Source organism: Notamacropus eugenii, chromosome 3 (genome assembly GCF_028372415.1).
Source record: "Notamacropus eugenii isolate mMacEug1 chromosome 3, mMacEug1.pri_v2, whole genome shotgun sequence".
NCBI lineage: Eukaryota > Metazoa > Chordata > Mammalia > Diprotodontia > Macropodidae > Notamacropus > Notamacropus eugenii.
The window spans coordinates 97166677-97190138 of NC_092874.1; the positions used below are offsets into that span (position 1 = coordinate 97166677).

At 40.4% G+C, this 23462-nt stretch overlaps 2 protein-coding genes and 1 pseudogene across 3 annotated transcripts in view; all 3 read right to left on the reverse strand.

Annotated features, from left to right (window-relative positions):
• Positions 1-318: 318 nt before the first annotated feature.
• Positions 319-23462, reverse strand: part of LOC140533058 (V-type proton ATPase subunit e 2) — a 64510-nt gene continuing 41366 nt past the window's right edge. Inside the window, exon 4 of the mRNA XM_072652351.1 lies at positions 319-492. The gene's annotated coding sequence lies outside the window, so the exon portion shown is untranslated. The remainder of the gene's footprint in view (positions 493-23462) is intronic.
• LOC140533057 (GTPase IMAP family member 4-like) lies at positions 7829-12004 on the reverse strand. Of its 2 annotated transcripts, none has more exons than XM_072652347.1 (3): positions 10493-12004; positions 9476-9637; positions 7829-8941 (listed from the first exon to the last, which is right to left on the reverse strand). In XM_072652347.1, exons 2-3 carry the CDS (start codon positions 9504-9506, stop codon positions 8049-8051), a joined length of 924 nt encoding a protein of 307 aa, XP_072508448.1. In that variant the 5' UTR covers positions 9507-9637; positions 10493-12004; the 3' UTR covers positions 7829-8048. The 2 variants fall into 2 exon arrangements, with proteins under 2 accessions (XP_072508448.1, XP_072508447.1); XM_072652346.1 differs by having other exon boundaries at positions 10465-12004.
• Positions 12146-16196, reverse strand: LOC140531847 (stonustoxin subunit beta-like; annotated as a pseudogene).

The window sequence follows — 23462 nt, forward strand, 5'->3', positions numbered from 1 at the left end:
GAATGGAATGGTGGGCCAATCCTGAGAATGTCAGCTTTTACACTAGTACAAGTCTCAAGTACCTCACATTTCAGACTCCATCAGTACTGGCTGTCTGCATTACAATTTTGAGAATGCATTTTTCCCAATTTTCACATCAGTGAATGGCCTATCTTTTTCATGAATGTATCAGTGACTTTATAAGTGGCTTCAGTGGTATTATTTCCAGGTCTTATTGCTGCTTGAAAAATAATCTTTGTTTTTGCTTTTCATCTTTTAATTTCTGCAATGCAACCTTTAGTGCCTCTCACTTTAAATTTAAAACTCTTAGGGTCCTTATGCGTGTTATAATGCTGATGAGCATTGAATTTCTTTAATGTTGATATTGCAGCATCACAAAGCAAGCAAATCATCTTATCTTTAGCAGAAACAAGAAAATATTGCAATTCCCTCCACATTAAAAAAGATGTTTTCTTCTTTCAGTGTTCTCTTGGTCTTCCTTGACATGATTGCCTATTAAGCAAACAGAATTAAAAAATACTGTCAAACTGTGCTACTATTGACAAATTCCACTTCAAAGAGAAACACAGTGCACCACTGTCAAAAGCTGATAACAGGCTGGTGTACTCAGCCTCTCAAAACTCTTCCCAACCAGTTTTGTGTAGTAATTGCACCAGCCAAGCAGGGGAAGTTAGAATTAAACCATGAGCATAGCATTTTCCAGTCTGGTCCTTTTGGATTCCTAATGTTCTGATTGTGTTGGTCAATCTGGAAGGACTATTTCATTGACACATATTTTATTCTTTGGTATTTTAAACACATTCCTTTAAAAAATAAAATAAAAAGAATTTTTTTGAAGATGACAGAGTAACAGCACAGACTTGCTCTAGTGCTCCCACCCAAACCCAACCAAATACCTGTAAAAAAATACTCTATACAAATTCTGGAGCTGCAAAACCACAGAATGATGGAGTGAAGCAAATTTCCAGCCCAAGACAGCATAGAAATTCCTTGGCAAGGGTCTATCAGCAGCACTGGGAGCAGAGCATAATCCAGCATGGGCCACGCCAGCACAGATGGGACCTGAGCAGACTTGGCGGGGCTGAATCTCAGGCACTTGTGGCAGTTTCAAGACTTCATGACCCCAAAACATTAAGGAAAAATTGGAAGGTCAGTGGAAAAAAACCTGTGGGATGTATGGGAGAGAGCAGAGTGGTCTGGTCAGGTCCTGGCTCCAGGGCAGTAGAGGAGGTAGAAGATCCTGAGGAGAAGGAGCCCACAACAGCAGCAGCAGGGGCAAGGGCTGTGGCTCTAGAAGCTCTAGGCCCACAAATTGTGGAGGGGTTGAGTGGCTGATAGTACACCCTTCCACCAGCATTGAAAGCAAAGAACTCCCTGAACAAAGAGCTCACAAGTTAAGCAAATAGCTGGGAAAATGAGAAAAACTGGAAAAAGAATCAGACTATAGAATCTTAATTTGGTGATAAAGAAGACCAAAGTATATAAACAGAATACAACAAAGTCAAAGCTCCTCCATCCAAAGCCTCCAAGAAAATTATTATTGGTCTCAGGTCATGGAAGAGGTCAAAAAGGATTTTGAAAATCAAGTAAGAGAAGTAGAGCAAAAATTGGGAAGAGAAATGGGAGTGATGCAAGAAAATCATGAGAAACGAGTGAAGTGCTTGCTAAAGGAGACCCAAAAAATGTGGAAGAAAATAATACTTTAAAAAATAGACTAACCCAAATGGCAAAAGAGATGCAAAAATCCAGTGGGGAGAAGAACTCTCTAAAAAGCAGAACTGGCTAAATGGAAAAGGAGGTCCAAAGTCTCACTGAAGAAAATAATTCCTTAAAGATTAGAATGGAGCAGATGGAAGCTAATGAATTTATGAAAAATCAAGAAATTATAAAACAAAGCCAAAGGAAAGAAAAAAATAGCAGACAATATGAAATATCTCATTGAAAAAACAACTGACCTGGGAAATAGATTCAGGAGAGACAATTAAAAAATTATTGGACTACCTGAAAGTCATGATCAACAAAAGACCCTAGACATCATCTTTCAAGAAATTATCAAGGAAAATTGCCTTGATATTGTAGAAGCAGAGGGTAAAATAGATATTGAAAGGCTCCACCAATCACCTCCTGGGAGATATCTCAAAAGGAAAACACCTAGGAATACTGTAGACAAATTCCAGAGCTCCCAGGTGAAGGAGAAAATGTTGCAAGCAGTCAGAAAGAAACAGTTTGAATACTGTAGAAATACAATCAGGATAACAGAAATCTAGAAGCTTCCAAATTAAGGGATAAGAAGGCTTGGAGTATGATATTCCAGAGGTTAAAGGAGCTAGGATTAAAACCAAGAATCACCTACCCAGCAAAGTTGAGTATAATACTTCAAGGGAAAAAATGGTCATTCAATGAAATAGAGGACTTTCAAGTATTCTTGATGAAATGACCAGAACTGAATAGAAAATTTGACTTTCGAACACAAGAATCAAGAGAAGCACGAAAAGGTAAACAGAAAAGAGAAATCATAAGGAACTTACTAAAGCTGAACTCTTTACATTCCTACATGAAAAGATTATGTTTACAACTCTTGAGACTTTTCTCAGCATTAGGGTAGTTGGAGGGATTATATACATATAGACAGAGGGCACAGGGTGAATTGAATAGGTAGGGATGATATCTAAAAATAAAATTAAGTGGTGAGGGGAATATATTGGGAGGAGAAAGGGAGAAATAGAATGGAGCAAATTATATCACATAAAAGAGGCAAGAAAAAGCTTTTTCAGTGGAGGGGAAGAGGGGGGAGGTGAGATGGAAAGAGTGAACCTTACTATCATTATATTTGGCTTAAGGAGGGAATAACATGTACATTCAATTTAGTATGAAAATCTATTTTGCACTACAGGAAAGTAGCAGATAAGGGGATAAGGGTGGGGCAGTGGGGGAGTCTCATAGAATGGAGGGCAAATGGGAAGACAGGGTAAGTAGAAGTCTGTCTGTGTTCATCCTTCATTTTTGAAAAAGACCATGACATCAGAGAAATGATGACATGACTTGCACTTGACTTTGTTTTGAGTGAGAGAGGGCTGTGCAAGGTTTCCAGCCTCACTTCCCCTCCTGGGCCATCTGGATCTAGTGACCAGATATTCATTAGGATGACTGGAGAAGGCCCAGGATGCACTGGGAGACCTTGACCTCTTCAGATAATGCCCATTCAGTGAATAGGCCTCTTTAAGAAGTAAACAGGGAATGGCCCCTTTAATGAACAAAAGAAAGAAAAAAAATTAGTAAATGGAGCTGGGAGGGAAAGAACAACAGTTAACTATTGATAATCATTCTTTTTGGGACACTCCTGGCTTCAGAGAATTAGAAGGAACCCCTTTTGAGGAGGGATAGGGTCAAAAGAGAGTAGAATAATGGGGGCAGGATAGGATGGAGGGAAATATAGTTCATCGTTCACAATATGACTATTATGGAAGTGTTTCACATAACTACACATGTATACCCTATATTGAATTGCTTGCCTTCTCAGTGGGGATGGGTGGGGATGGAGGAAGGGAGAGAAGTTGGAACTCAAAGTTTTAAAAATGAATGTTAAAAATTGTTTTTACATGCAACTGGGAAATAAGACATACAAGTAATGGGGTATAGAAATCTATCTTGTCCTAGAAGAAAATAGAGGGATTGGGGATGTGAGAAGGAAGGGGTATGATAGAAGGGAAGGTAGAATGGGGAAAGTGGTCATCAGAATACATGCTGTCTTGGGGTTGGTGGAGGGGAGAGATGGGGAGAAAAGTTGGAACTCAAAATCTTGTGGAAGTGTCTGCTGAAAACTAAAAATAAATAAATAAATAATTTGAAAATAAAGACAAAATAAAAAGATAAAAGAACAAAAATGTATTAATCAAAATGAAAATATCTGTTCTGTAAAATTTGAATTCAGTCAAAAGATTGAACTTAATGACCTAGAAGGCCACATGTAGCCTCAAGGCTGCCTGAACTGTCAATCATAGCTGATCATTGAACAGTGTTTCTGTAACGTTGTACAATGTTCTTCTGGTTCTGCTCACTTCACTCAGTGTCAGTTCCTGTAATCCTTTTGAGGTTTTTCTGAAATCAGCCCACTCATCATTTGTTGTAGCACAATAACATTCCATTACATTCATATACCACAACTTGTTCATCCATTTCCCTCAGTTGGTGGACATCCTCTCCATTTCCAATTCTTTGCCACCACAATAAAAGGCTGCTATGAATATTTTTGTCCATGTATATCCTTCCTACTCCCCTTTTGACCTAGTAGTGATATTGCTGGATCAAAGTTTTCTAGCCCTTTAAGCATGGTTCCAAATTGCTGTCCAGAATGGTTGGATCAGTTCACAACTTCATTAACAGTGTGTCAATTTCCCCACATCCTCTCCAACCTTTATCATTTTCCTTTTCTGTCATATTAGCCGATTTGATAGGTGTGAGCTGGTACCTCAGAGTTATTTTCATGTGCATTCCCTAATCAACAGTGATTCAGAGCATTTTTCATATGACTATAGATAACCTTGATTTCTTTACCTGAAAACTGCCTGTTCGTCTTTGATAATTTCTCAATTAGAGGATGAGTTATATTTTTATAAATGTGAATCAATTCTCTGTATATTTTAGCAATGAGGCCTTTTTCAGAGACACTTGCTATAAAAACTATTTTCCAGCCTTCTGCTTTCCTTCTAATCTTGATTGCATTGGTCTTGCTTGTGTAAATCATTTTAAATTTAATATAACCAAAATCATCCACTTTACATCTCATAATGCTTTCTATCTCTTGTTTGGTCATAAATTATTCTATTCTCCATAGATTTGACAGGTAAACTATTCCTTCCTCTCCTCCTTTGCTTATACTATCACCATTTATGTCTAAATCATGTAGCCATTTTGACCTTACCTTATCTTTGTATATTATGTCAGATGTTGTTCTATACTTAGTTTCTGCCATATTGTTCTTCAGTTTTCCCAGCCGTTTTTGTCAAAGAGTGTGTTCTTATTCCAGAAGCTTGGGTCTTTGTATTATTTATTGAACAGTAGACTACTATAGTCATTTACTACTATGTCTTGTGTACTTAATGTGTTCCACTGATCCACCACTCCATTTCTCAGTCAATACTACAGAGTTTTCATGATTGACATTTGTAATTTGAGATCTGGTATAGCTAAGCTATCTTACTTGGCATTTTTTTCCCCGATTAATTCCCTTGATATTTTGTTATGATTTTTTTTCTAGTTTTATAAAATATTTTTTTGGTAGTTTGATATGGCACTGAGTAAATAAATTAATTTAGGTAGTATTGACATTTTTATTCTATTGTTTCAGCCTAACCATGAGCAATGGATATTTTCCAAATTTTTAGATCTGGTTTTATTTGGGTAAAAAGTACCTTGTAATTGTGTTCACATAATTCCTGGCATTGTCTTGGTGACTAATTTGCAAGTATTTATAATGGAATTATAAATGGAATGGAATTTTAAATGGAATTTCTATTTCTATCTCTTGCTGCTGGAGTTTTCTGGTAATACATAGAAATGCTGATGCTTTATGTGGGTTTATTTTATATCCTGAAACTTTAGCAAAGTTTTTAGAAGATTCTCTAAAAATACCATTATATCATTTGCAAAGAGCAACAGTTTTATTTCCTCATTGCCTATTCTAATTCCTTCACTTTCTTTGTCTTTTCTTATTGGCAAAGGTAACATTTCTAGTACAAAACTGAATAGTAATGGTTATAGTAGGCATCCTTATTTCACCCTTGAGCTTAATGGGAAGGTTTCTAGGTTATCCCCATTACATATAATGGCCTTTTCATGGTCTCTAACCTGGGGATGACTGGAGTCCAACAGAGTATGCTGAAACAGTCAGTTAGGGGAGGCACAGGGCTCTGAAGCATGTAGAAAAAACAACAAAAAAGAAATCAACCAGAGGCACATAGCATCAAATTTATAGAGGCTAGCAGAAAATAGAGGTGTCCACAGGATCTCCTTTCCAGAAGGAGGCCAAGGGATGGGCCCTAGAGTTTTCCTCATAAAGAAAGGTGAGCTCAATCAAGGGTGAGTCCAGGAGAATCCAACAGGAACAGGAAGAGTGGGGAGGTTGGACTCTGGAGAAATCTCTGATGGTACCCAGTTCACTTCCACTGGTTTTGGAGAGTCCAACGAGCCGGTTCTGTGTCCAATCCCACTTCAGACACCAATTAATGTTAACCAGACCAGACCCAGCCTCTAATCTGTGAGTGGTGGGAACCACAAAAAACAGGCCAGAGGCAGGAGACCCAGGACACATACAGAAATTTATTTTTAAAGTGTGGAAACTTATAAGCAGAAATCCTCCTGAGGAGGAGGGCTTCACGTGCTAGAGCAAGGACAGTGCTTATGAACATAAAGGCCACAAGCTGGGGTCAGGGGAGGGGTTGGATCACAGCACAATGATTCTTAGGTCTTGAGTAGCAGTTCCCATTGCAGGCTTATACATGGAAAATGGAGGTGTTCCTGAGTCCTGAGGGAACAGTGTCTAAGTTGATAATCTTACAGCAGGGTAGAGAACCAGGTAGTGTGGTGGGGACAGGAGTGCAGGACTTGGTTTGGTTTACTTAGCAGTTATAAGAAACAAGGATTGTGAGCATTTCAAGGGGTATAAGGGATGGCTTTAGGCTGCAACACATTGGTTCTCTTGTCCCTGGGAAAGAGGGGGCAGTGAACATCTGGTGCTGGTCAAAGCAATACATTTTATTAGAGGGTGAGATTATCCAGAGTGCAGAGGGATGTTGTTCCAAATTCAGGACACAGTCGGCTTGCTGGGCCTTGGCTCTGTGAAAAAGGGTGTCCCCAAATATCTTGAAAGGTTCAATTTTGCACATGATTATAACAGAATACTATTATAAGGAAAAATAATCTGTGGTGAACCACAAGGTTCTAAAATAGAAAAAGGAGGCAATAGAGTTGTTGATGAAAACTGCACGATTCTTTATATGGGAGATCTCTTTTTTTCTTGAAAATAAAATTTATTCAGGATAATAGAAGGACTTACATCAATATTATGTCAAATGGGGAACTATGTTTGGTAAAGAGAAGCCAGAGTTGTTAAATAAGAGTATAAATACTGGGACAATTTAGGGGAATTCTGTAGTCTGTCTCTTGGGCTACCTGCAGGTATGTAGTCAGCCTATACATGGATGCTTTCTGCTTACTGCATGTGACAATCAGTAAACTTCTCACTAACTTGAGATGGTTTCTACATCCTGATTTTTACAACCCATCAAGAGTAACTAAAAAGTATGGGGTGTAGAGGAGGGATTCTTAGAAGGACTGACAATTCCAGACGAGAAATAACTAATTCAAGCCTCCAGTAACCAAGAAACTTACAATACTTTTATGAAAACAATATAAACTTGTGAGCCTAAATGGTGACAGTGATAAGGCAACCCATGACTCACAATCTGATCAAACCTCTCCAGGAAGTGCTGTAGAAGATTAGAGTGGAAAAGGATTGTAGGTAGGGAAGTTTTGGGAAGAGATTAAGTGTTTGTAGCTGTTTCTGAAAGAATGAGTATGATAGGAGTGATAGCTAAGGAAAAGGGCTTCCTGGGAGGAAAAAGCATAGAATTGAACTCAGCCACTTAGTTCCTAATTATACATACTGAATTTTAAATTGTTGCCTTCTCCTGGCTGTTCCCATATCCTGAACATAAGACATTAGGAAATTTTATCTGCTACTGTAAAGTATCAGGATACATTTTCCTGAAAGACATTACTCTTTAGTGAGGCATGTAATGGACCAGAAAGAACATTAGACACGTAGTCAGGAGACCGGTTCAGCTGATGTCTGAATCCCTTATTAACCATGTGACCCTTGTTGCTTAAAGTCGCTGTATCAGGAGCTCCATTGAAGGAAACTAGCTATGAAATGATTCTGGTTGTCAGAAGGGCTGTTTTTTAAGTACAATCACAGCAAATAGTAAAGCAATGAGCAAAATAATCTTTGCAACTTTAGAAAGTGTACTCTGATTATTTTCTGCCTGGCTTCAGGCACCTTGATAGTCTTTCTCATAAATCATGTTTAAGTTTTTTAAAGCTTCCTTTTTCTTATCCTTACAGATCCTCATTTTCTTCTCAAGATTTTCCTTCTGCTTCTCATCCATGTCACTTTCCTCTTTCAGCTTTTTTTCCAGTTCTTCCTCTTGCTTTCCATATTTCTGTCTTATTTCTTCTTTCTCTCTCTCAAACTCCTCCTTGTAGCATTGCTGACAAGCCTCAGTGTCCTTCTGGAGGAGGTCTTCCACAGATTTATATATATCATTGGTATGGTGGGTGCCCCCATTAGCTTGCACCATTGCCCCAATCATGGCCATCAACTCTGAAACCTGGGCATCTCTCTGGGCTCCACTAGCATTATTGTCAAATGCACAACATCGGTTTTCACACTTCTCCAACAACTTCTGGAAATATGAATCATCAATTGTTCTTACAAAATCCCCTATACTTTCTTCTCCCATGTCTTCTTTTTGAGTAAATATAATGATTAAAAACTTCACAGCTTCAGCTCCTAAAATATGATAAAGCCTTTCAATGGCTAACTTCTCCTCCTGGGTGAAACGACCCACTTGCAGTACCAGGAGTAGAGCATGTAGTCCTGGAGAGGATAGTGTCATGAAATGAGATATTTCATTCAAGTTTTTTTCCTCCTTACCATCAGTGTCAAAAATGCCTGGAGTATCAACAACAGCAATGTCCCTCCCATTCCATGTGGTCCTGGCTTTCCTGCAGACCTTGGTGACTGACCCTCCTGAACACTTGGACTCAAACTCTCTCCTGCCCAGGAGGGTGTTTCCTGTTGCACTTTTCCCAGCCCCTGTTTTCCCCACAAGGATAATTCTGAGTTCTGGCTCCCTTGAGCCTCCTCCACTATTGTCTGGGTCTGTAGGAAGCAAGTAAGAAAGAAGAATGAATGACTGGATTTTGTAGATAATTGTAATAAAGCCTTTCTCAGAAATCCCAGCATGACAAGGAGGTAACCCTTAGGTTCGTGAAGGCCATGCCAGTAGAGCACTAGCTGAGAAAGATCCTATTAATTTAGACAAGCTTTGAGCATGGTCAACTCAATATTGTCCTAGTGAAATTCACAGATCATTGCCAGCAGAAGGAAGACCATCACCCCCAACAGACTGTTGTTTGAGGGATCTTAGGAGACAGCATTTCTCAAATTTTTAAAACTGAAAATTCCACCCTTTGTCTGGGGCATATAATGAAGGAATCATTATTGCTTGTTGGAAAACACATGCATGAATGTACACATTTATAGTTAGCCATATAATACCCAGTTATATTAGTAATTCAAGCGTTTTCTCACATTAAGACCTTTCTGTAATGTCAAAGTTTCTCTCTCTCTTTTCTAAAGAATCTTAATTCCTATTTCATAGTGAGGATCCCAAAAGAGAAAAGTTATAATCACCTTTGAACTCTGAGTGCAGATAGAAGTACATATTTTCCAGTTCATTTGTCTTGCTTCTTTTTTTTGCAACATCACTAATATGACTCTATGATATGTAAGACTTCTAATGTATAATGCATCTTCTCAAAGGGTTTGTAAGGGATGGAAGGAGAGTATTTGGTGCTCAAAATAAAAAAAAGAAAGTTACAAATGTTATTAGGAAATAATAAACAAAATAAAAAAATATAAGAAAGAAAGTTTATTTCCCATCCCTTCTAGATTAGCACTTTACAGCTAGAATCCCAGAAAAAAAAATACAAACTAATGTGAGAATCTCTATAAATCTCTGATTCCTCACTTATGAGAACAACTCAAGGCCATTCCAGTCACTTGCCAGTTAATTGGCAATTTTCCTTTAGGAAGTGTCTATTAGTTTTTGCTATTGCTTCTAAAACCAGTCAAGAAGGTTTCTCCATCATGTTTAATTTACTTCATTGAGGAGTGTTCATCTTGGCTTAGATGGCCCATTTTCACCCGATATCACAGATAAGTTTCTCTATAGCTTCCTTGCCAGTCAACCTTGAATAAATCGAGGAATCTTTCAGGTCCTTACGGTTTTCTCCTCAAGCAGTTGCTGTGCTCCTATTTTGTCTGCTGACCCAGATCTGGAAACTGAGGTAACAAATAACATCTTTGTTCCCATATAGCATCATCCTGGAATCTCTAACCCTGACCCCTACCCAAATTAGACTACTCTATCAGAGAAGAGATATACATATACATATTTCATATACAATAAAGAGAAACTGAAAAGTCATTTTTGGAACCTCCACACTACCCCAATTCAAATGTAGATTTGGACCATTCTAATCTATAGCGCTGCTGGGCCTTGGGAAACTATATAGGAATAACTTTTAATAAGTCAATTTTGAACACATAAATATTATGGTTGGAGTATTTTTCCCCCTTCCTAGTGTAGACACTTGAGTTACCACATAATCACTCATTACCATAAAATGAAGGAAACAGGTAGGGTACCTTAAATAAGTCTTCTTCCTTTAAAAAAAAATCAACAGCAAAACAACATTCCTCAAACTCAGGAATCCCTTGTTCTAATTGCTGCCAGTGAGGAGCCCTGGTTGAGTTCTCCCTCTGTCTGCTCATTTAGGATTTTATAGATAAGTGTCCACCTGAGCCAAATGAACTATCTAGCACTGGGGATCATAAATGTGAAATCCTGTGTCTTAGCTGACCTCAAGTAGATGGGGGCTACATTCCAGTCCTATAATGCCTGTCCCTCCCCCTATGACAGTGACTAAAGATCTCAGCATATATATCTGGCAGACAGCACTTCATCTTCCATCCATCACCACCCTGTATCCTTCTCCCCTCTCCCCACCTCAAAAGAAGAGCACATCCCTTACACCCATCAGAAAAAGGAATTTCTATTGTACAGAAGGAGAAACCTGGGAAGCTAACTTAGGAGGAACTGCCAAACCCTCCCCCCACATCGGGAAGGGGCCTTCATGAGAATGTAACTTTTCCCCAATAGAATGTGAGCTCGAGAGCAGAAATTTCTTTTCTTTGTATTTGTATCACCCAGCACCAAGCATAGAGTTGGACACTTAGTAAGTACTTAGTAAATACTTCTCATTTGACTGGTTTAATTAACTGAAAATCTCCTTCCCATTTCTAGTCAGCTGTGAAGAATATCCTCTAATAGATCTCTTTTGGATATCTAAGTCTCCCATGGGTTTTTGTTCTTTTCTCTTCCTACTACAGATGGTACATTATCACACAATCACTGATTTGGAAAGGCCTTTCCCTCCTGGTGTAATCATTGAAATGGGTTTGAGGAATTGACCCAGTGTCCTCACTTCTAAACCTGCTGAACTCAGAGGGAGCCTCCACTCAGGCTTCTGCTGTGGCCTGAAGTTCCATGGTAAGGGTAGGGTAGGGCAAGAAAATAACCCAGGGGTTGTTAGGGGTGGGAGTGGAGCCATGAATGGGGAGGAAGAGAGGGATGTATGTTTTTGGGAAAATAACAGGATTTAGTTGGCAGTAGACATCATGCTTCTAGGTTCATGGTATCCTCTTTCCAGAACAGCTCTGCTTACTTTGTTAAATGTTGAGCCACCAGCCTGAAAGAGACTTGGGTCCAGTCAGAGGACCCAAGGTGATGGTGGAGGAGTGGGGAGGTAGGGTTAGGGAAACAGAGCTTCATCAGAATACGTACTGAGGGTGCAAAAAACCTTAGTGCAGTTTTAAGCACTGTGCATAGTCAGAGGGCCCAGGGTGGCAGGGGACTACTGGGTCTGGTGGGGAGGGTGGAAATTGGAGAGGGAAATAGGGCTCCAGCCAACAGAAATAAGCGAACAAGATCTGAGCAAATTGAATTCATAAAATTGATCAAGCAGTAGACTTCAAGAAGAAAAAAAGACAAAAATTAAAGTCTCTGTCCTCAGGGAGAATTCTACCAGGTGCAAACATAGAAGAAACAGTTAAGATTGGAAAACTATTCACAGCCTAGATGTTTTAGTGAGCTGCCCACCTTGAGCCTGAATGAGGCATCATGGTGACATGGCAGCTGAAACCCTCCTGGAGTATTAGGTTACTATAATAGAATCATAGAGGCTGAGGTTTCTTATCCAAGATACCAGTTCTGTGCCGTACAGTGTCTCTAGTGATACGAAGTATTCAGAAAGACCTGGTGCTTACAAACTCTCTAGAAGCTTGAGGGAAGCCATGTGGGATAATGGATGCAGGTCTGCCTTGGAGTCAGGAAGACTTGGGTTCATGTCCCATGTGAAGATAGGTAAAGTCATTAAACCTTAGTGAACTTCCAACAAATCCCTGAATTGTAGGTATCTTTACACTGGGATCCACGGACTTGTGGAGTTATTTTAAAATATACACATTTTGATAATTGTATTTGAATATAATTGATTAGTTTTGTGATCCCTTCTTTGATTTTATTGTTTTAAAAGTCTTTTGCAGAGGGCGTCTATAAGCTTCATCACACTGTTAAGGGATCTAAGAGAAAAAACAGCAAGAACTCTTGCTCTTAAGGCATAAATTTCTAATGAGTTCCTGCTCTGCACAGGAGTTTCCACTGTGGGGTTTTTCGTGAAATTGTGATAATACTACAGGTGTAGATTTAAAAAAAGCTTAATGTGAGGTCAGGTGTCAAAAAAACTACCAAAATGTCAGAAAATATTAGTAGGGGTACAAGACTTTTATCCTGGGAAGGGACAGTCCTACTCTACCTCACACTAGGCAGGTCCCATGTGCAGCAGCATGTTCCAGTTTGGGCACCACATTTGCAGAAGTTTGCATCATGGGTTTGGGAGCTAGGAGAAGTGTGTAAGGTTGTATAAGTCCAAACCCTTCATTTGACAGATGAGGAAACTAAGTCTCACAGAGGCTAAATGACTTGCTCAAAGTCATGAAGGTCAAAAGACAGAGCCAGGATTTGACTGGAGATCCTCTTGTTTGTATTCTTATCTCCTCCTTCAGGACCAGCTAGAGCTCATGCTGAGAAGGAGAGTGAGGAAGGTGGTAGGTGTGGAGTTGATGGGCCAGAAGGAAGAATCCAAGGAATGGAGATGTTTAGACTAGGGAAGAGAAGCCTTGGATAGAGCATGGTCAGTGCCCTCAGGTGTCTGGAGAGATATCATAAAGAAAAGGGATTAGTAATCTTTCTTGGTACTAGAGAGGAAAGCTGGTGCCAAAGGTGTAGGTTATAAGGAGAAAGATTTCAGCTCCATTAAAAAGAAAGAATGTCCTAACAATTGAAGCTGCCCCTACCATGGACAAGGACTGCACTTGAGGGTGACCTGAGCTTGGTGTTGGGATGTCTTTGTGTCATTTAATACTTGGCAGTATTCCCACCTCACAATGAACCACCTGGGATATCAGAATATTGCTTACCCTGATGTGTTTGAAAATGGAGCAGCCACCCACGTGGTCATTGCAGTGCTCGATGGGGCCCAGGCTTTCTTTGTGTTCGATCACAAAATGTCCACCAATGAAAATGTTGAGGATATGGAAGGAATATTAAAGGCTGCAGTAAAAAAGATTCCTCAAGTATCAGGAAAAGTGGGTGGAAAGATGAAAGGGGAACATAGGCAGAGAAGATCAACCAAGAAATTCAAGTGCAAGTTTTATGGGGATTTTGTCCATGGAATGGACTGGCAGAGAGTGAGCTCACCGTCAATGGAAGTGACCACAGTTGTTAACCATATCATAAAGGAGATTTGTTCTTCTGATTAGATGCTGGAAGATAATGTTGCTTCCAACTCCCATGATTCCATGAAGTCCTCAACTGAGAATGTGACCAACATCAGCTATACCATGAAAAATTGCTACTTTCCTGTCAGGAAGAAGTCTCATGACAGATGGTAATGAGAGAAACAGATGATGGGGAAGTTGTATTGCTTTGAGACTCACAAAGTGCTTTAGAAATATTATCTACTTGGATCCTCACAGCAGTTCTGGAAGATAGGTACTATTATAAGCTCCATTTTACAAATGAAAAACTGAGGCAGCCTGAGGTTGGGATTTGCTCAGCTGCACACAGCTCTTAAGGTTCTGAAGCTGGATTTCACAGGAAGCCTTTTCCCTTCCAGGGTCAGCTCTCTATCCACTGCAACCCCCAGCTGCCTCTGGGAAAATCCTGTGAGGGTGCCTAGAGCCCCGTGCACAGGACAGAGGAATATTTTAACTGCAGTATTCCCATTGCCTTCTAAGAGGTAACCCTACATGTGGAGAAAAGACAGATGTCTCAGGCTCCACAAGGAAATGTTGTAGGGATGAAGTTTGGTGCAGCCAGAGGTCAGAAGAGGTGAGGCTCTATGACTCCTTTCACGTCTAGAAAATTTGAATTATACTAAGGAATGTCTTGGAATTCTCAAGTAAAACATTTTAAGATTTCATTTTAAAAATAAATATATGTCAAAGATCACTTTTTATATGCCTGGAATAAACATCACAGCTCAGAAAAATCTGGATAATTACTTTCATCTGGGTATGATTTCCAATGGTAATAATTTCAGGCACTTAACTGAATAATTTGAATTAGTAGGTATCTTATCTATCTGACATTCTTCTGGGAGGGGGAGGAGAGCATTTGATTGATCAAAGTGCTTTGATCAAATCCCTCCACAATAAAGCGACCCTTACAAATTGCAAATTAAGTCTTTCAAAGTCTGATCCCTGTAATTTCATTGTGTGATTTGTCCTTTATTCTCTAAGATGACAATGAAATCACGATGACATGGCATGGGCTTGATTTTGATTTCAGTGAGGTAGGGCCATGCAAAGTCACCATCCTCAAGTTTCCCTCCAGAGCCATCTGGGTCCAGTGGCCTGATGTTCATCAGGATGCCTGGAAATGGCCCAGGTTGCAGTGTAGGACCGTGGCTTTTTTAAGCTAAATTCTTTCCTGAGTTCTCACTTTTAGTGAGTCAATGCCCATTGGGGTGGATTATGAAATTAAGGAAAGTGTGGTGCTCAGCCCCTGCAACACTTCAAATATTACAGTAATGAGAAACATTTCAATGGATTATAGTTGCTAACAGCCCCTTACCTGTAAGGAGGTGAATGAAAACACTAGGACAAATCTGTGGGGAGAGTCTAAGTACCATATCACCCAACTCATTCTGGTCAGCTGTGACTGGCACCTCTTTCAGAAGGCTGAAGTAGGAATTTACCACCTGTCACCTCCTGGAGCTTCTGATCCAGAAACTCTGAGAGCCTCCTAGTGCTGAATGGGGACTGGTTTTCCCTGGTTAAAATCCTGGTTAGCTCCTCTTCCTCTACTCTGCCTGCCCTGATCTCAGGTAAGACTTTGGCTATTTCCTTCTGTAACAGCTGTCTGTGCTGCTTATTTAGCTCTTGGAATAGCCTGATCTTTTCCCTGGCTGTACTTCAAACTGAGAATCCTGGTACCTTCAACATATCATTACACCTGTTGTCACACTTAGATAACTTCTCCAGAGTGTTCTGGGCATCGCACATCAAGCTAATGCTGATCCCTCGAGCCAGCGTGGCTGCCTTGGAGCTCAGCTTCTCCAGAGGGTAGAGCCATACTAGGAGGGGCACCCCACGGGCCCTAAGCAGCTTAGGAAGGGAGGTATAGACTTTTACTGCATCTTCATAAGTCACTGGGTTGGTCTGAAGGACAAAATCCCCATAAAACTTGCACATGAATTCCTTGGTTGATCTTCTCTGCCTATGTTCCCCTTTCATGTTTCCACCCACTTTTCCTGATACTTGAGGAATCTTTTTTACTTCAGCCTTTAATATTCCTTCCATATCCTCAACATTTTCATTGGTGGACATTTTCTGATCAAACACAAAGAAAGCCTGAGCGCCATAGAACACTGCAATGACCACGTGGGTGGCTGTTCCATTTTCAAACACATCAGGGTAAGCAATATTCTGATATCCCAGGTGGTTCATCATGAAGTGGGAATACTGTGCAGTCATACTGTACTTGAGGGTGACCCGAGCTTGGTGTTGGGATGTCTTTGTGTCATTTAATACTTGGCAGAGCCTCCTATTTCAACCAGAACCCCAGGACACTTGCTTTCAGCTATGAAGGGATATTCATGGCATTGACCTTCTCATCCTTAGAGTCAGAGGTGATGATGTCAAAGTCAGTCTTGCACTGCTGTTCTGTGACCACATTTTTCTGGAGGCTTTCCCTGTCCCACAAGGTGATTCCTAGAATGGGACATAGACATTAGGTAGTACATTACAGATTGCAGGGGGACCACATTCTGTCACTTTAAGGTGTTCATTTCAGCAGGGACAACTGAGCCTGGGAGGTAGTTGGTGGAAGGCTGGTAGGCAGGGTAAGAGTCCCAGATGGCAGAGGTGGAGAAAATTCCACTCCTGATCTGGAAAGACCTTTTCTATGCTTTTGGAACTCCCTTGCTCCCTGAGCCTACTGATAGGGAGAATCCTTCCAAAACCTCTCCCTCCTCTGAACTCCTGAATCTGGATCCTCATTCTTCTCACCTAACAGCCCCAGTACACACTTCACTCCTCAGTTCCTTCCACAGGTAGGGAAGTCTCTCCTCCTCCCATCCTGTTGACTGAATCCTGAAACATGACCCAGGTGATATAGGTTTCACAGTGTTTACAAAGCATTTTCCTCCCAACAGTCCTATGCATTAAGTAGTGTTGTCATCACTAGCCCCATTTTCCAGACAATGTGAGACTCAGAGAGATATTGGTTAACATTTTGGAGAACATAGAAGTAGTCAAGGTCAAAGCAGAGTCCTGACCTCCTGACTCCAAGAGTAGCCTACATAATGCCTCCCCTAGATAGAGAAGAGGTGGTGACCCAGAGTGAGGTCAATGCCTGGTGAGTGGAGGAGGAATGTTCCATGTACCTAGCACTTTTGTCAATTAGCTGAGGATGCAATGTTTGGAACATCCTCTGAGACAGAAAAACAGTAGCTATTTCTGTGAAGAATTGCACCTCCTTTTGGGTTGTCTTGGCCAGGCCACTTGTTTTGAGACATTTTATGCTGCTAACTAATAATAATAGTAGTCACTAGCATTAATATAGCACTTTAATATTTCCAGAACATTGGGGATGGGCTGAGGTAGTTGTAGTGTATGGTTGGGATGGTGTACTATTGTGCTGTTAGAAAGAAAGACCAGGATGCTTCCCGAAGAACCTGTAAATGTTTACATGAACTGCTGCAAAGTGAGGTGAGCAGAACCAAAAGACCACAGTACATAGTGAGAACAGTGCTGAAGAACGCTTGCCTGTGAATGACTTAGCTCTTCCAAACCATGCAGTGATCTAAGATCTAAAACTGAAGAAGTTTTGGTGAAAATGCTGCCCACCTCTGACAAATGAATGGAAAAGTTCTTTTATTTTGAAACTATTTTTGTTGCATCTTTTGTCTATTTTCTTTCACAACATGAGTAACACAGACATGTTTTCTATGACTGCACATATACAATCTAGGTGAAATTTCTTATTTTTTTCATAAGGAGAGAGGGGAGAGTAGAAGAGAATTTGAAACTCAAAATTAAAAAAAAAAAGAATGTTAAAAATTTGTTTAAAATGTATGTTTTGGGGGCAGAGCCAAGATAGCAGCTTGAGAGCAAGGTCTCACCTAAGCTCTTAAACAAACTCCTTCAAATACCTCTAAGGAGAGAATCTGACCAAACTTTAAAGGTGTAGAATCCAATATGAGACAGACTGTGACAGATTCATAGCCCAGGAGAGACTACAAGGCCAATTGGAAGGATCTGTTCCATGGGGGTGAGCCCACAGTGCACAGTGCAGCACATTCAGCTATAGGCCCCTGGGGAGGCCTGAGGCAGCAGAAGGCAGATGGTGGAGTGGCAGCCCAGGGTGAGAGAACACCAGAGCTGAGTGACAGCTGTTGAGCCCTGGATATCAGCCACAGCAGCTCCTGAGACTTTCAGCCCCCAGATTAAATGTCTGTAAGTTGCCTACTTGAACACCCAGGAGCCAGGATTTAGGAGTGATCAGTAAATTCTCTCTCCTCCCCACTTGTTGACCTCAAAAGGACCATAAAATATTTCCCAAGAAAGATCCTGGATCAGTGGGAACAGCTGAGGGGGCAAACAGTCTTATAACAGCTGAGCCTAGGAAAATAGCTAAGGAGGATTCCTCCTACTGTGGCATGGGTGAAACAGAAGGAGAGGGGCCCCAGTAGGGGTGTAAACTCACACTAGAGTCCAGGCATGCCTCAGGGTTCCAGGGGAAATGCGAAGACAATAGGGCAGCTAGGATCACCAACCCCTGAGCTTGCCTTTGCCTCAGCTCAGGTGAGGAGATCTCCCATGAGCAGATCTCCCCTCCCCCATGCTTAACACACTAGCACCAGGGTTGATCGAGGAAACACAAAACAAAAAGGTAAAAAGACATCTGCCCTTAGCTTTTTCACACTAGTCAGTTCAACACCAAGTTCTGCAGCTTCTAAGTGAAAGAACCAGAAGCCACAACACACAATCACCACCATGAGCAAGAAAAAGCAAAACAAGGGTGAAAAAACCATAGAATCTTTCTTTGGGGACAAGACCAAAACACAAATACCAAAGCGGTCAGTAGTGAGACTGTACTTCCATCTGAAACTTCAGAAACCACTATGAACTGCTTGCAGGCACAAAAAGCTCTCCTGGAACAGCTGAAGAAGGAAACAGAAGAAAAACTGGCCAATGATTTTAAAAGTATGAAAAAAGAAATCACTGATGAAAACATCTCTTTAAAAAAGAAAATGGAAAAAATGGAAAAGGAAACAAAAAACCTAACTGGGAAAACTGGATAAATGGAAAAGGAAGTTCAAAAACAAACTGGAGAAAATAATTCCATAAGAGGAATAACTGAACAGATGGAAAAGGAGGTGAAAAAGTTAATTGAAGAAAACTATTTGATAAAAATTAGAATTGGGCAAGTAGAAACTAATGGTTCTATGAGACAGCAAGGATCAGTCAAGCAAAACCTAAGAATGGAAAGATAGATGAAAATGTAAAATAACTAACTGAAAAAGCAACTTATCTGGAAAATAGATCCAGGAGAGAAAAGGTAAGAATTATTGACCTGTCAGAAAGCCATGATGAAAAAATCTTCCAATATCTTCCAGGTAATCATCAAAGAAAACTGCCCAGAAGTGCTGGATACAGAGGGCAAAATAGTCATCGAAAGAATCCACCATTCACCTCCTGAAAGGGATCCCAAAGTAAAAACGCCAGGATTTATTATTGCCAAATTCCAGAACTATCAAGTGAAGGAGAAAATACTAAGTAGTATCTACCTAAAACCTTCAGCCAGCATTATATGCAATAGGAATAAGCTAGATACATTTCCAATAAAATCAGGGGTAAAACAAGGATGTCTATTATCACCACTATTATTCAATATAATATTAGAAATGTTAGCTGTAGCAATTAGACAGATAAAGAAATTGAAGGGATAAGAATGGGCAATGAAGAAACTAAGCTACCACTCTTTGAAGATGATAGGATGATATACTTAGAGAATCCCAGAGAATCAAGTAAAAAACTACTTGAAATAATAAACGACTTTGGGAAAGTTTCAGGTTACAAAATAAACCCACACAAATCTTCTGTATTGCTATATATTAGTAAAAAGTCCAACAGCAAGAGATAGAAAGAGCAATTAGACACTATAAAATATTTGGGAGTTCACCTGCCAAAACAAAATCAGGGACCATATGAACACAATTACAAGACACTTTTCACACAAATAAAGTCAGATCTAAATAAGTGGAGAAACATCAGTTGCTCATGGGTAGGCCAAGTCAATATAATAAAAATGTCAATTCTCCCTAAATTAATTTACTGATTTAGTGCCATACCAATTAAACTCTCAGATAATTATTTTCCAGAGCTGGATAAAATAATATCAAAATTCATCTGGAAGAACAAAACGTCTAGAATATCAAAGGGACTAATGAAAAGAAATGCTAGGGAAGTTGGCCTATCTCTACCAGATCTCAAATTGCATTATATAGCAGCAATTAACAAAACCACTTAGTACTGGCTAAGAAACAGAAGGGTAGACAAGTGGAATAGACTTAGCACTCAAGACACAGTAGGTGATTCTCAGTTTTAATCCTAGCTCCTTTAACCTCTGGAATATCATACTCCAAGTCTTCTTATCCCTTAATTTCGAAGCTTCTAGATTTGTGTTATCCTTTTTGTTCTAGGAAGTTGAAACTTCATAAGTTAAAGACTTCAATATTCTTGTGTGCATCTGGTAAAATATTTTTGTGACATTTTATTTTTTAGGGAACAGGATAATTTTAGGGAAAATATTAGACACATCTTTCTTTACAGTTATTTTCTAAAAGTTCTTTGTATGTTGCTCTTGTGCCTTGTAAGCTTTCCTCATGGGGAAGGGCATAAGATCTAGAACTGATACTGATGTAAAAAAAAAAAAAGGTATCAGCAAAAAGATTTGCATCCAGATTTATTGAACATTCGTGGCATCCATTGCAATGAGAATCACTGATGTCTACTGAGGACAAAAGAACCAGGGAGGGCACAGGTGATGAAAATTCTGTCTGAACACACCCTTCCAACTCCCTGCTCCCAATCTCTGCCTGGAGCTGCTAGAGAGGAGAAGGGAGAACAGAGCCTGCACCTTCCCCAGTGACAGGAAATCATCCCCTCAGGATCAGATGTGTTGACCTGAAAGTTGGTTAAAGAAAAGGCAAGAGGCTAAACACATACATTTTATGATTTAATTAATTAAACAATTCCCTTTTAAAGGAAACGGTACATAGTACTACAGTCAGAGGTTATCTGACTGACTCAGTACAGAAATCGTCTGGCTTAATGTATTTCACTGTGACAAAGGAACTCCCTTAGTTGAACAAATTATAAATTTAGTAAGACAAGACAATTAACAAAATAGTGTCAGATGGGTTTTATAATCCCAAGCTGTGTGAATTTCCTCTCTGTAGCATATGTCTCCCTGACATACAATAAGAAGAAAATCCCATCACTCTGATGGCAGGCATCCTGCCATAAACAGGTCCTTGAAGTCTCTGACACAGAGTTGACAAAGTTAAAATTACAATCCAGGACATCTGTGTTTTTCCTTATCACTAAGATGCCAGGAAAGGGTCTAGTAAGGAAGTTACTAAGTCAGCCCCATTTGCTTCTCTGACACACCAAAAGGCATTCTCTGAGTTTACTTAAGATAGCAAAAGAGACTATTAGGTCCAGACTCTTCTTAATTCAAGTTCTGCCCCTTATTAAAGTCCAAGATTTATATTAAATATTATCAAATGGGTAGCCACTGGGAAATTGCTGTCAGACCAGCTGCTGCTGCTGCTGCTGCTATTCCCACCCACTCCCCTCCTCCGCACCTCAGCCTGCAGTGTTAAGCCTCACTTCCACTTCCCAGGATGTTTCCATTCTCCTCATCCCACACCAGAAAACTGGAGAGGAAGAAGAGACCAGAAGAGCAAAGTCAAACAGGGGTGAGGAAACTGCCAGCAAACACCTAGACTTATTCATCAATCTTAGATCATTAATCAAAAGGGGAGCTGAATGCAGGAAATTCACCTTCAGAAAAAACACAGACCCAGGAATCAAGGGCAAGGAGTCTGAGAGCAAAGCGATCCTTATACTAAAAATCCAATAGTTAGCTCTCATGAGCATGTTTGAGCTGCCTCTAGTGCCTCATGGTTAGGAGAGTCAGGTTGTCCAATTCAAACCCCTCATGTCAGAGGTGAGGAAACTAAGACCCAGAGAAAAAAAGTGATTTGGGGATTTTTCACCAGACATGAGAAGATGAGGCCATTGAAGACCAGGGGGAAAGACACTTTGAGGCCACATCACACTTTCTCCTAACAGTAAAGGCTCATATTGATAGAGGCTTTATAAGTTTAGAAATCACTTTCATAGATATTATGCTATTTGATGTGAACCTCAGAGAGAGAAGAATTGTGGAGGAAACAGAAAAACTTGTATGACATTTACTACCGTGTGAGCATGGACAAGTAACCTAACTTTTCTGGGCCTCAGTTTCCTTGATAGTTAAAGGGAGTTGGACCATGTGACCTCCAAGGTCCCTCTAGATCTATGACTCTCTCTGACTGTCTGTTTCTTTCTCTTTATATTTCCTTGCCCCTAAAGCTGAACATGTGGCTAAATCATGAGGATATAGGAAGCACTTTGTTGTGAAGATAATGTCCTCTAGGACCCTGGAAATTTCAAGAGAGATGGAACTTGAGAAGGGAACAGACAGTTTCAGAGAGGGCAGTTTGGCAGCTCAGTGAGTGACTATGGAGCCTCTGCAGGGCAGTCCCTGCTGGATTCTGCAGAAGAGAGAGTTTTCAGTCCTATATATGACATATGAAGTCTAAATACTCCAGAACATTTTATTTCAGAAAACAAGCGCTGACCAGGAACAACACATTGAGGAAATAAGACCTGTGTCTGAAGATCAGCAGGACAGATTTGAACCCAGTCCCTGGGAGACCAAGCCTGACAGAACCATTCCCATGAATGCAAATTATGTCCACCAAATGTACGTGTCACTCAGATCCCCTGAACTGAAGGCTGTCCACTCCTCATGAGCTTTCCCTACTCTGACTATGGGGAAGAGGGTGGTAATTACCCATCCCCTCAAAATCTCAACTGCCCCATTCCCTCTCTGGCATCCTAGAAAATACTAAACTAAGAGTTTTCAGTATCTGAGAAGAGTCCCAGTGGAAGTTCCTGTTGTATTTTACCTACTCATCCTTCTGAACAGGGCCTTTGGTAAGACTGTAACTGACAGTCATGTCAATACCCACAATCATCTGTAGTGGGGACATGAGAGTTGGTGGGAGTCATATCATTCATAGGAGTTGGGTTGACAGGACCTTAGGAGTGTGGGATGCTATTAATCCTTGTCCCATAACCTAGAGTGGATTTAGCTGCCTAGCAAGACCAGGTGTAGACTTAGTCTGAGGTAATCCTTACAGTGGTAGCATTTTGGACCTGCATGTCCTCTGAATGGGCTGCTTAATTCAGGATTACAGAATCAGGTCAGAAGGATCACTAAGAAACTCTTCCTGCCTGAAGAGAATGTTTAGCTTAGGGAGGAGGTGGTATCAGGGAGTTCCCAATTTCTCCTCTGAAAAATACCATGAGAGAAATGGAAAGAGACTGTAATATATGCATCTGACAAAAGGGTGAAGATGGTAGCTTAGGGTGGGCTATTCCAGCTGGGGATGCTGGATAACTGCTGCCAAGGCACCCCCTTTCCAGGTCAGTGCTCACATTTGGTCTGAAATCTTAGAAGGTTCTTCAGATCCTATCTGGGTGAGTAATGGGTGGGTTTCATATCTAATTTGTAATATTCAAAAAGGGACAATATTTGATGAGATCTCAAAAGTTCTGATCTCATTGAATGGGGAAAATTCCCTGAGAATAGTCAGGGCCTTGGTGCTACAGTTTCAGATATTGGTTTCAATTATATCAGCCAGGTGCAATCCAA